Genomic DNA, 13,813 nt, shown 5'->3' with positions numbered 1-13,813 from the left:
CAGACTTGCTAGTATTTGCACTAGTGCTTGGTGCCTTCTTCACCACTTCTCTATGTATCAGGCTTGGCAATACAGAGAAGGAAATAATATTTTGCTCTAAGGCTGTCATTGGCAATATTTGATGACTCCATTGGCTTAGCTAAGCTTGAATGCATAAAAAGAAGCTAGTTTTTTTTCATAGAAGATGAATAAATAACTTTATTCTTAAACCAAGTATCTCAGTGCAATCACAAATTAAACTTTTGTGTCTTGAGAAGCAAGAATGTGGATTCTGATCTTTACTTTTGATTACTTCTTATTTTGCAGCGCTTATCAATCCGAAAGCCTGAAGACTCAACAGCCAAACAAAAAAAAGGAGACAATGTGAGAGAGAGGATCATCAAACGGGCTGCATTAGAGTTTGAGGATGGCATGTATGGTATCCTTCAGCTGTGCTATAGGTTAAAGTGGTTGCTGAGTAGAAAAAGAAACCCATCTGGTTTGTTTAAAACAGGTTGATTAATGTGCTCATTGTCTTTACCAGACCCTGTGATACTGTCATTTTATTAATACAGAATTGAAATAGGAGGGATGCTAAGACATAAAAAACAGAGTTTTTATGTCTGGTGGCTTTGTTAGCAGTTGAATGTGTTGCAATAATTTCTTGCAAAAGTTGGAAAAGAAGCTTTATTTGCACTGTTGATATTTTTATCATATATAGGATTTGACAGAATGCAATTAGACAGTCCAAGTAGCAAAATAATTCATCACAAATATGAGGTATTTAAGTAAAACCAGAAGTGCTTGTGAAGGGAACAGTTCTAATCTACTCATAGTACAGTAGTAATTTTTTAAAATTTACTGGTTTGCAATAAGTGTTTCTGCCTTAACCACATTTTTTCAGCTAATCTGGGTATTGGAATCCCACTGTTGGCCAGTAACTTCATCAGTCCAGACATAACTGTTCACTTACAGAGTGAAAATGGAGTCCTGGGTTTGGTAAGAATACATCTTGGTCAGTTATTATAGTGTTTTTATTTTGCTTTGGCTGGGTTTTATTTCCCGCCCACCTCCAACTTGATTATTATATTACTAAAAATATATATGCTATATTATGTCATCATAAAATTATCACTCTGCTGCAGAGAATTTTTCTAGGAAATGCCCATTTTTTGATTATGGTGCTGCTTTGCTGAGGATGTGCTTAAGTTTCTGGACACAAAACCATCAGGAATTTGCAAGACTAAGTATTGTAAACCTTAGCAAACATAATTTTAAATAAAGCTTAAAGTGAATATAATTTTTGCTGTCATATGGCTTTATGAAGTTTCAGTTATGACCTTTTTCTGAAAAATGTCTGTCACTTTGATTAAGAGCCAAAAGAAACCCAAATCAAACAAACCTCTCGCTTCATGATTGTTTAGTAATTCTAACATCCTTGGACAATATGTCCAACAGACCTGATATGTTACTTGATATAAACTGTGGCCTGTAATGTCAGGATTTTTTTCTGATAAAAAATTGAATTCTGATTAAAAAAGATAAAAAAATGCATGTCTGCTGTGATCTAGTTTTGGTAATAAGCATTAGCAATAATATGGTAATTATTAATTGTATTTTAAAGGTATTTTATTATAAAGCTTGACATACATCTGTATTGTTGTCAGGGTCCTTATCCACTTGAAAATGAAGTAGATCCAGATCTGATTAATGCAGGTAAATACTTAAATTTAATTAATGGAAAATTAATACCCATGTTAATTTAAAATTTTTCTTTTGATACAGTATTTGAACCTAGAGACCTGTTTTATGTCATAATAAATATTAATGCGTTTGTCTTCTTAAGTCTTCTTTGGGGAGAGATTCTCTTCCAGGCCCCTCAGTAAATGGTTAAATCATCCTCTCCAGAAGTGAGATTGTTTTGAGCAGCATGTAAGGGAATATGGGTTTGTTTTCTTGCTCCTTTTCTTTGAGTCTTCTAGAAAATGGTTTTCAATTATTTATGCTTGGGACATGTTTTAAAACTTCCTGTGTATAATGGCTTGGTTTATTCCCAGCCAGGAATATAACTCATTTGCATTCAGAGAGGGAGTGGTAGCCAAGGCAGGGGGGAAGAGCTGGGACCTGGCACACCGAGGGCACTGCTGTGGGTGACTGCTTTTGCCACTGTTAGCAGGGAATGGCAGTCCTCACATGCTGTTGTTGCCCAGCTGTTTTAGGGCATTTCACCTTAGAAGATGCTATTCAATGTAAAAATGTAAGTTTCTTATGATTTAGTGCATCCATCTGGTTTTTATTTTTTCATGAAAAAGTTGTGCCTGTGTACATTTTCTGTCTCCATGTAAAAATACACTTAAGTATTGCATTGTGACAAACAGAAGTAGGCCTTGTGACTTTGTTGTTGATATTAATGTATATGTTAATGGTATCGGTTATATACCTGACATTTTAGACTTTTTTCATACGGAAAATATACACATTTCATGTTTTTATTCAAATATACACATGCATACATACAAATACATGTATGGGTGTCTACATATGTATTTATACAGATGGCAGTTAGCAAGTAGAATTAAACTCTGAAAAGTTAAAGGAGATAAAGCACTGACATAAAATACTTTTAATTTAATATCAGTCCAGGAATTGTTCACTGACTTGAAACATTTGCTTCTTGGCTCAGCTAAATGATACTTATCATAGCGTTACGCAGTTGGCTCTGTTACTATATTTTAAATGTTCAGTTATTTGAGGCCATTTCCTGGTTTGAAATAAAAAAATATTTAAGAAATGGAGTCCAGCATTTCACCAGTATATATGTAATTGTTTCAAAAACTGCATGAAGGAATATGTCAGAGGATTCACTAGAAGAAAAAAAATATTTAGAAGAAAAAAAATACAATGAGTGAAATTGTATGTGTGCACATTAGAACTTAAGTTTTAATATGGGTGCATATGAAAAATGAACATATTAACAGTGTGCCAGTGAAAAAAAATCTAGGAACTTAATAAATTCTCTGAAAAAATTGTGCTTTAACATGGAAATTGAGATGGTCTTGAATTGTTATTTATAGTTGATAAATACTTTTAAAGAGTTAATCTGTGAGACATGAAGTTAACATAGCAGAATGCAACAAGAAAATTATTGTACTACTGTTAATTCAATGTTAAGCAGCTTCACATGTCCCTCTGAAGCTGCAGTAAATGAGACATTGGATAGACAAACATCAGACCTACCACCAATATAATTATTTCTATAATTGCTGAAACATTCACATGGTTGGATTAGGACCATTCTCACTGCTTTCCAATCAAATTTGTAAAACCGTGTGAAGAAAACAGAAGCTGAATGGCAAAGAAATAGAAATAAATCTTATTCTCATTCATTAACTGGAATGATCCAGTATCAGCCCCAAAGTCCAGTTTCAAGTTTTTAAAACACATACCTGTTTTAGGCTTTTGCCCAGTTTCTCTCTGCAAATGTAATTGTATTGCTCTGAAATATGTATGGGTTTATCTGTTTGTCCCATTTTTTTTAATGTCTCACATGAAGGATATCTTGACTGCAACTAAAAGGTAGACTACTGTATTGCAGCAGAAATATTTTAAAGTACTGACATCCTGAGAGCATTTTAAGAAGTGGGTAATGTGGTGCTCTTTCTACATTATTCTGTGGTCCTAAGCCTGTGTGTCTTTTTTCTCATCATTACCTTGTCACTTTGTCCCAGGCTTCTCTCTCCATGTTGCTGCCTGCAAACCCTGTTGTCTGTCTCACTGCCTTGGGTGGGTGCCATGTAGGGAAAGATAATTCAGGCTGTCTCAGCATGTCTGGGTGTTAACATGATGAATTCTTGAGAAGTGTGCAAGACCACTTGTATGACCTTCATTTTATACTATTCTATTTAATTTCCATACAAATGGCATAAAATATACCTCAGATGAGTTCAATAGTTAAAGCACATATCTTAGATCTCTAATTTAAGTTTTATGCACTGTTTCTTTCCCTTTTCCCATTCTCTTAGTTAATCTCATTGTCTTTTTTCCTCTGTTTTCTGGAAACTGTTTAATGATGCATCATTCCCCTTCCCCTTTGTTGTTACAGTATGTCACATGTTGCTAAAATATTTCAGTTTGGTTTTTTTCTCTCAAGTTTACCATGCTTTTTTTATAATTTCATCTTCATCTGTGTTTCTTCTGCCTTATCAGAGACACCCTGTGTAAATGTTTGTTGTTTAGACTGATTCAAAGAGCAGGCAGAAGAGGAAAAAAAGGGCCCTGAACACAGTCAAAATAAGACACTTCCAGGTGTGCTCCGTTGCTTGGCTCAAGCATTGTTCAGAGCACAGTACAGAGCACAAAAGCACATTTTGTTGTGCCCTTTAAAAAAGCAAGAATAGACTAGACCTGTCATTTATTTTTTTTGTATTTTTCATATGAGCACTATAAACTGTTCAGTCTGATCTGCTTGCTTTTCTTTGCAGCCTTGCTGTGTCCTGAAGGCTTTATCTTCCTCTGTTTCAAAAGACAGTTACTTCTCACTTTTTCTCTGAATGGAGCAGAAAGCTAAAGTCCGTAGATATTTTGTACACTCTGGTATTTGTGATGCTTGCCTGGAACTGCTGGTGGTCAAATAGCAGGCAATCCTATCATTAGAAACTCTAACAAACTGCTTCACAGTTCAATAGGATTGATTAGGTTTACATATGATGTCGTAAGTGTAATCAGGTCTGTAGTTGTACTGAATCCAAAGGAATTTGATAAAAACCTCTTATTTCTCGGTAAATAGCTGTGACTTCATTTGTCAAAGAAACAAAATGCATACTGTAGCTTATTTCTTTTACAGGTAAGGAGACAGTCACTGTTCTTCCAGGTTCTTCCTATTTCTCTAGCGATGAATCATTTGCAATGATAAGAGGGTATGTAACAACACAAACTCTGATCTTTTTGAAACAGGAAAAGAATAAACTGCGTCAGTGGCAGAACTCATTAGTATTTCTTCCAAATGTGGTTAGCATTTAACAACCTGTAAAATTATCATAGACTTAATCATTGATGGTTTACAGAGGGTTAAATCTAGCTATTGGAAATAAGAAACCACTGAACTAATAGATACCATGGTGATGCTTGTGCCTACCACCACCTGGCCATCTATAAACACATTTATAATGACATTTTAACAACTATTTTTTGGTCATTTCCAAGTATCTAATCTGTACTTGCACTCTATATTTTCTTTGCTCAGCTTGCAACTGTGATCCTCATTCCACCTCCTTAATGGAAATTCAACGTCTGCACCTGTTTTTTGTTTGTTTTTTGGAAAGGAGTTTGGATGCAAACAAACACTAAATCCTAATGGCTCTGAAAAGATAATGGGTGCATGTAAATACGTTAAGGAGTGCACTAAAAAGTACGAGTTCAGAGATGATTGACTGCACATGCAATTAACCAAACCAGACAAAAGTAGGAACATTTCTGAGGCTCAGTAGGCATAAAGAGAGACATTTGCATCAGTGATACATCTAGGGGGGAAAAAAAACCCAACTTCACGTGTGACAAACAGTTGCTGCCTTTGTCATATGCCACCATTTTAAAGTTGATGTAATGAGCATGAACAAAAGCTTATTAAGATTTGTGGGCTGTTACTTGAACATGATATGCTAATTTCACACTTTCTGTTACCAGAGGCCATGTTGATTTGACAATGCTTGGAGCTATGCAGGTGTCTAAGTACGGTGACCTAGCCAACTGGATGATTCCTGTAAGTAGGTTTTTGAACTACTGGCAGTGTACTGTGTCTAGTATAACATAAATGTAGCTGAAGACCAGGCAAAGGAAAAAAGGGCAGAAGCAGAATGGGTGTTGTGAAGCTAAAAGTAGTAAAATAGAGGATATGTGTATTTTTCCTGCCTACTGCTGGCACCAAGCAATCCATTATCAGAAGTCAGCCTTCTAAAATTATGCTTGTGCATTGTGAAAAGAAGAACATTATTTATGCAAGCCTTTTTCCTGCCTTTATGTCCATGCCTTTCAAATGTCTCTTGTTTTTGGCTGAGGATTGATGCTTTTTCTTGGCAGTAACGACTCTTGTGTGGTGGTACCTGGAGCAGTAAGTTGGGGGAAAGTGTCTAGCAGCATGTAGTTCATTATAAAATTATAAAAAGAACCTGCATTATTTTTCTGTATTTCTGACAAAAGATTGTAGCACTGCTCTTTCAGATACATTAAGGAAAAAGCAGTAATACTTGGTGTTTAGCCAAACAGAACTTCAGGTTTCAATGACAGAAATATAAGCTAATTCCAGCATTATTTAAAGAGCTGATAACATTAAACCATTCTTTGAACTTTGTGTTTTAACATTAAACATTAGTGACTTTCATACTGTTGACAAATTTGATATTTTCAATGGCTTTCAATATGGTACTTTCAGATATGATTTGTATCAGAGATGTCTAGAAGCAAACTTTCTTATTAGCCTTGTGTAAAGTAATGAGACATACTTCTATCTGCCTGAGCAATGTTAAAGGCCTTGGGAAACTGAAAGGTGATTAGTGGAGGACAAAAACCCAAATGAGTGTCCTTGTGTCTTGGAGAAGCATTAGTTGAACCCAGAAGTCTCTGACTTCTGCAGCAGACTTTTGAGCATGGAAGTCATGGACCAGTGGTGGAGCATAAGGTGCTTTTATTGCGAGGGGACAGCATCTGACATGGGAGCTATACAAGCAGATGTGGGAGAAAGGGTTATGGGAAAGGCTAGTCCAGGTGTCTGTGTGAGTAGTTGTGGGGAGTGAGAAGGGTTATGGCTGGCTGAAATACACCTTTCAAGAGCTGAACTATTGAAAGATGGAGACAGCATTTTGTACTGATAAAAAGATTCATTTACACATGCATTTCTTGAAACATTGAAGATAAGATTGATTGTAATCCTTCTCAAAATGGTGCAGATTTACATGTTCTTCCCTCAGTGCTTTATGTTCTCTAAAACATAGTGATTTTAGTTTTGCATTCATGTATATCAAAAAGATTTTTTTATATATCTGGTATTGCTTATTTTACCTATGAAGTTGCCTCTCAGTTCTGTTCAATCCCAAATTTATGAATAAAAACAGGAAAGTATAAAATGCATCTTTCAATACTGTTTGACTTTTTGTTACCTTTGAGATGTACCTTGTTTACATACTACAGCATACATCAGATGGATCCTCATGATTTTTTGCTACCGTCATTTTCCACTCTTACTGATCTTTGGCTGTTTGGAAATTTGCTCTGCAGTGAGCTGTGTTTACTTGTGAGTAAATATGCCAATGACACTTCATAAATCCAACCAGGAGGCTTTCCAAGAAGCAATAATTTCTCTTTGGTTACTTTTATGGAGGTCTGTTGGATGGATGATTCTTAATCTACTTTATTGATGTGTTACAGATTTTAAAAATGGGATTAACCAGCCCATAGATATACAGATCTCCCTGCTTTTCCTGTAAATAAGATGATATATTATTGTCAGTTAAATTTAATTATGGGCAAGATGTGTTTCTTTTTTAGTCACAAGATTTGTGTGTAGATGATACAAGGATTGACTTTGCTGAAAACTCATAGTGCAAGGAGGCTTCGATCTGTATTTTATTCTAACATTTTTCACTTTTCATTTAGTTTTGGTTAAATATTTCTTGTACACTGTAGCTTTTGGATTCTTGTATTGATGATATTTGCCGTTATTTCAGAGGCAGCTAATAGCTCTATATGTTTTGAACAAGTACCATTATGAAGCAGTCCTTTCTGTCCTATAAGAGCTTGATAACACTTGTGGCCTAGTGTGTGCATGTGTGTGTGTATGTGCACTTATTATTAGGAACAGAGCTGAGGAAGTGTCATTGCAGCAATTACAGCCTTTTCTTTGCTCTTATCTACTGACTTTTAATGGAGAGAAAAATCCCATGAGTAAAAGAAGAAGAGGGTGTGAATATTTTAAGCACATGCAGTAAACAATGCTGTTTGGTTAGGCAGAAGTCACTGCCTAAATACTGGCATTTATTGGTAATTTTATTCCATTAAGCACTACTACTTAATGGCTTTTTGTCTTCCTCACTTTGGTATTTCTCCAACTAACAAGAGGGTTTCTGAGGAGGGAAAGGAGAAGGAGGCAAGTTTCTGTGAATCCCCTGGGAACAGAATGCATCTGTGAGAAGCTGGCCAAGAGAGTTTGAAGAGAAACACGGAGGTCATGGTCGTGGAGTAGGTCAGATAGGCCAGAAGACATAACCCATGGCTGCTGGTTGCTATTGGATGGAGCCACATTTTATTTCATGAGTGCAGGACACTTGTAACCTGTGTGTCTCAGTTAATATCAGAAATTGCTGCCAGCAGGGCAGCTTCCCGGCATTTACAGAGCAGCAGCATTAGTGGTCTCACATGTGGTTTTAAAAGCTGTGGGATTGACTGCACATATCCCTGCATGTACTTGCTTAGTTTCAGATCCTTTCAACTAATGTCTTCTTGAAACCCTAAGAAAAGAGGCATTTATGAAACAATTTCTGCTGCCCTTCTGCAAGGGCCAAGTTTACTACAAAGTACTGCAGCTGCAGCTTGCACAAAGTTGTGCTTTATTTTCCCCATCCTTACTAAGAAAACACAAGAAACTATGTTTATTTTTGTGACATGTATCAGAGGCTGGGAATAGGTCAAAACAAAACAGCAGAACTTCTGCCATGTTCCCTGTGACACCTCTGTATTTTTTAATATGCATATTAATACGCATTTAATATGTCCTTTTAATATCCATTTCTGAACAACCCATAGCATTAAACAACCCTAATATGACTACTGATACATCTGACACACTGTAGCAGCAGAAAAAGTAGTGAAACAATAGTGGAGAGTCCCTGCAGTTAGAAGTTGATGAATCTGAAAGCACAAAATGGATGAAATATCCATGACATCAGATTTCACCAGGCAGAAACTTCTTACATGGGAAAAACATAACTATGCAGTAAATCATTAATGAGAAGGTAGCATACTCAGGAGGACTGCAAGGATGTAATAAGGTTATTTGAGAGTATTACAAGAGCCAAAGTCCAACTCAATTTGGCTACTGCCATAGAAGGCAGTAAATGTGCTTCTATTGATAACTAAAGAAGGGCTAAGGAAGTTGTCCATCCTGCACTGGGGGCAGGGGGAAACATAGTGACGAAAGACATGGAAAAGGCTGAAGGCTGATACCTTCTTTGCCTTAGTCTTTTATGGTCAGACCAGGTACTGAGCCCTCTGAGCTGCAAAACAAAGGACAGGGAGCAGTATAAAGCCTCCACATTTGGGTGAAATGGTCACCAACCTGCCACACTACTTGGACACACACAGTTCTGTGGGACCAGATGGGAGCCACTCCAAGGTACTGAGGGAACTGGTGAATGTTCTCACTGATACTTTCCATCATTTTCCAGCAGTCCTGGTTAAGCTGGGAGGTACCAGGTGACTGGAGATTTGTAGGTGTGATGGCTGTCTACAGTAGGACTGGAAGGAGGATCCAGAGAATTGCAGATCTGTCACCCTGATCTCAGTGTTAGGGAAGGTCACGGAATAGATCATCCTGAGTGCCATCATGCAGGGCATACAAGACAACCAGGGCATCAGACAGATGGCTTTGGGAAAGGAAGTTCCTCCTTGAGAACCTGATCTTCTTTAATGAGAGGGTGTCCCACTTAGTGAATGGTGGAAAGGCTGTGTATGTTGTCTACCTGGACTTCAGTGAAGCTTTTGACATAATTTCCCACAACGTTCCTCTGGACAAACTGCTGATGGCTTGGATGGAGGGACAGTTGGCTGGGTAAGGAACTGGGTGGCTGGGTCCAGGGAGTGACGCTGAATGGGGTTATATCTATCTGTGTCTGGTCACTGGTAGAGTTCCTCAAGGCTCAGTACTGGGGAGAGCCCTGATTGATATCTTTACTGATGATCTGGATGAGGGCATTGAATGCTCCCTCAGTTTGCAGGTGACACCAAGCTGGGTGGAGTGTTGATCTGCTGGAGGGCAGGAAAGCTCTGCGGAGGGATCTGGACAGGCTGCATTGAGGGACTGAAGCCAGTGGTGTGACGTTCAACAAGGCCAAGTGCTGGGTCCTGTACTTGGGTGAGAACAACCCCAGGCCGTGCCACAGGCTGGGACAGAGTGGCTGAAAAGCTGTCTGGTTCAGGAAAGACTTTGCAGTGCTGGAGCATGTCCACAAAAGAGCAACAAAACTGGTAGAGGGTCTGGAGCACAAGGTTTGTGATGAGCAGCTAAGGGAGCTGGGGGTGTTAACCTGGAGAAAAGGAGACTCAGGGAACATCTTACTGCTCTCTACAACTCCCTGAAAGGAGGCTGTAGCCATGTGGGGTCAGCCCCTTCTCCCAGCAACTGATAGTACAAGATGAAACAGCCTCAAGGTTTTTCAGGACAGGTTTAGATTGGATATTAGGAATGCTTTCCTCACCAAAAACATTGTCAACCATTGGACCAGATTCTCCAGGGAAGTGGTGGAGTCAGCAACCCTGGAGGTATTTGGAAGATGTGTAGATATAGCACTTAGTACCCACCATCAAAGAGGATTGAGGAGTGGTTAATAGATTGGATTTGTGTCAGTTCACAAGGGCAGACAGAATGCATCCAAAGGTGCAAAAGAAGCTCACCATTTCCTAAGGTAGCAGGCTCAAAGCCCAGTGTCTAGAAGTTAACAAGCAGCAGCCTCAGAGATGATACAGGACCTGACACTATTTAGCATCCCTATTTTCTACAAACAATACAAACCAGGAAAATAAGCTTTAGCTTTTAGTATATTCTTCAGCTGGAGTCTAAAATTCATGTTAGATTGCTAAGGTAGTGAACTTAGTTAACACTAAGAGAAGAAGAGAGTGATGTAATTTTTGCAGGAGGTGAAGTTTGGATACATAAATTGGTACTATTCTTTGGAAAAAAAATCCTTATATTTTCGATTCAGCAGCCTAAAATTTTAATGCTCTAACTTGGACTAGCCAAACCTAAAGGATTAAAACATTCAGAGCGAAATAAAATTACAAAAAAAATTCTAAGCTTTGTCAAAGGAGATTATCTGACAAGAAGAAATGAGGAAACCCATTCAAATTCAACAATAAATCTTCTAATTTACAGTCTGTAGAGGTTAGTATAACCTAAGGCATTAGGAGTGTAATTTTACATGTTATTGGTAGTTTTTCTACAGAGCTTCAAAGCACATATTTTGCACAGTTTTGGGCACTTTGACCTCATTAGTAAAGACGTTTTTAACATTAAGGTAAATTGACAGAGACCAGCCAGCTCTGTGTCTGCATGAGGATTTTTTGGTTTTATTTTTGCCTTTAGCTATTTGTAGAGAGTAACCTGGAAATAGAGGGCTCCACACCAAGAGTTTTTCATATACAAAATTATAATTTTTAATGATGGAAGAAAGGACGTGTATCCCTGATTGCGTCCCTGAATGCCTGAGAGCGCTGTAGGTCTTCTCTGAGGAGCCCTACTGCAGCCTGTTCATCACTTTGCTTGGGTAGGAATGCCTTGCATAAGGCATATTTTCATTTCAAATCCAAATACATTGTCTAGTTGCTCTCCTAATTCTCCTAGTATATTTGGGGCACTGAATGCATTAAACTCAAGAAAAGTATTTTACCTATTAACTATGAAATGTGTGAAGGACTAAAAATGGGCTAAAACCTGTATAAACAGAAAATATGCTGATTAAAAATGCTCAATGACTGGTTTTCTCTCAGTAATAATATCAACTTGTCTGATGTTTAGGACATGAGTAGGGCTACATCAGTATTTCAACAGAGGAGAAGGATGGAACTTGCAGTTAGCCAGAGACTTCTTGGAAATCTACTTTCCAATGGGACGTTGGTTTAGAATGAAGATGTATTAGGTTTTTGCAGACACACATCTTGAAATTACACCTACAGTAATATACCACCTTGCTGCTTATCTCCAAACAAACATGTGCCTGAAAGCCCTGGAGAGCCTTTGCAATACAAAATTATCACTATTGCACAAGTCCTGCAGCAGAAGAGGAGAAACGGAGTGTATTGTGTTGGCTCTACTTCTTCCACCTTTTTGATGGCTTTTTCTGTTAATTTTCTTCATGTTTATTTCTCTTCAGTCTGCATGGAAGGAATGTAGGAGCTCCCTATTGGTATTTTATTCATACTCTTAAATTTTAAGTGTGGGAAGTGGCAGCTCTGCTTTCTGCATAATGAGAGCAGCTGAAGAAATTCTGCCTGTCTCAAAAATACAAGCATATGTCAAAGGACTTCTGATCTGTGGGTTAGTGGTGAGAACTGCTACTATGATATGGAGCCATCACTTTCAAGTGAGACTAGTATTATGTTGGCAGTGAAATTTAATTATTGCATGCTATGCTGTGTGTTTTGTAAATGGTATGCAAAGGTGAATGGACAGCTTAATTGTCCCATTACACTGAAATAACATCACTGTAAGGCAAAACTATTTCAATGAAGCATGTCACAGACTGTTTTGCATTGCCCCTGAGATGCAGCTTCTCAGTGTATTCATTTGAATTTTACTCTGTCATTCAAATCTGATGCTGATGGTTATTTCAAGTTAGGTTTATGGAAGAATAAAGGAATTAAATTTGCCCAACTTTCTTTGCATGTGTTTCACGCAGCCCTAATTTTCTGATTATGGAAAATAAAATTTAAAAAAATATAGTTAGTGCATGTATTTGTGTATGTTAAATTTTAGGGTAGAGTTATTACATTTTGCCAAGAAAAAGAAGTCATTCAAGAACTTACACTCCATTCTTTGAGAAATGAGACTTACTTTTTGATTTTACATTTCACTATGTGTTTTTGTGTGTGTTAGGAGATACCTGGTTAACATTCTCCAAAACCAGGCTATTTCTTGTATGGCTTAACTATACAACTAGGTTTTTTTCTATCTTAAAAAAAAAAAAAAATGACATTTACCCTGTTGTGCATGTAGAGTGTGCTTTGTTTTGTTGTATTCTGCCAGTATTAACATTTTGTTGTATTGTTGCATTACCCACTCTTCTGAATGAAAAATCCTGTTAATGACTTCCCACTGATTTTTTTTCTCAGAGCAAGATCTAATCTAGCTGTCCTAGTTGACAGTATAATTACAATAATTCTATAAGTGGGACATATGTAAGGACATAAAATCAGTGTAAAATAGAACAAGGAAGTATAGTTCAGAATACTTGAGCTTTATCCATCTTTTTTGATACAATCTTCATCCAGCCTTTTTCACTGGAAAAATGGAAAGTGAGATCTGGAAGAGTTGTGACTTTCATTTTAGAATCAACTACAAATATACCCATCCTTTAAATACAGGACAGGACTGTTACCAAGGGGCAAAGGAGACATCTACATTTTTATGAAATTAGAGTAGATTTATGCATCTGTATTTTTTTAATATTAAGTTCTGATTGTTTTGTGGGCTTTTTCCTAAAACAAAAGTTTTGAGCTAATATGTGCTTTCCCAAACCAACCAGGTGTAACCCCACAACTGATGAGATCATTAGGTATGGATCTGATGTCCTCCTTCACTGTGCTGTGCGGTGTGATGCTGACACATCTGTGCTGGCAGACAGTGTCTATGCAGAGAGGGAGAGCTGTGTGACTGATGTGTGCTAGCGCTGCTGCAGAGAGGGGCAGAACAGAGATCTTTGAAGGGGCCTTCAGTTTGTCCTTTTGACTGCATCATTAGCACAATTGATGGTTGTGATGGCAGTACCATGTATTCACTGCATTACCTTAGCTTCTGCTTTTCTCTGTGAAGCTCATACTGTTCCAGTTGCTCTGAATTTTAGTGTCTGTCCCT

At 37.6% G+C, this 13,813-nt stretch overlaps 1 protein-coding gene across 2 annotated transcripts in view; it reads left to right on the top strand.

Moving 5' to 3' along the window:
- The window catches only part of OXCT1 (3-oxoacid CoA-transferase 1), an 85,762-nt gene that overhangs the window by 49,852 nt on the left and 22,097 nt on the right, over positions 1 to 13,813 (top strand). For both annotated transcript variants that reach the window (XM_041472220.1, XM_041472212.1), the window contains exons 9-13: positions 307 to 418; positions 884 to 978; positions 1,647 to 1,695; positions 4,823 to 4,895; positions 5,662 to 5,737. In XM_041472220.1, the coding sequence (XP_041328154.1) occupies positions 307 to 418; positions 884 to 978; positions 1,647 to 1,695; positions 4,823 to 4,895; positions 5,662 to 5,737 (405 nt within the window). The remainder of the gene's footprint in view (positions 1 to 306; positions 419 to 883; positions 979 to 1,646; positions 1,696 to 4,822; positions 4,896 to 5,661; positions 5,738 to 13,813) is intronic.

The sequence above is a fragment of the Pyrgilauda ruficollis genome, unplaced genomic scaffold (genome assembly GCF_017590135.1).
Source record: "Pyrgilauda ruficollis isolate IOZ18807 unplaced genomic scaffold, ASM1759013v1 scaffold108, whole genome shotgun sequence".
NCBI classification, from domain to species: Eukaryota; Metazoa; Chordata; class Aves; order Passeriformes; family Passeridae; genus Pyrgilauda; species Pyrgilauda ruficollis.
This window is presented reverse-complemented; position numbering and strand designations above follow the sequence as displayed.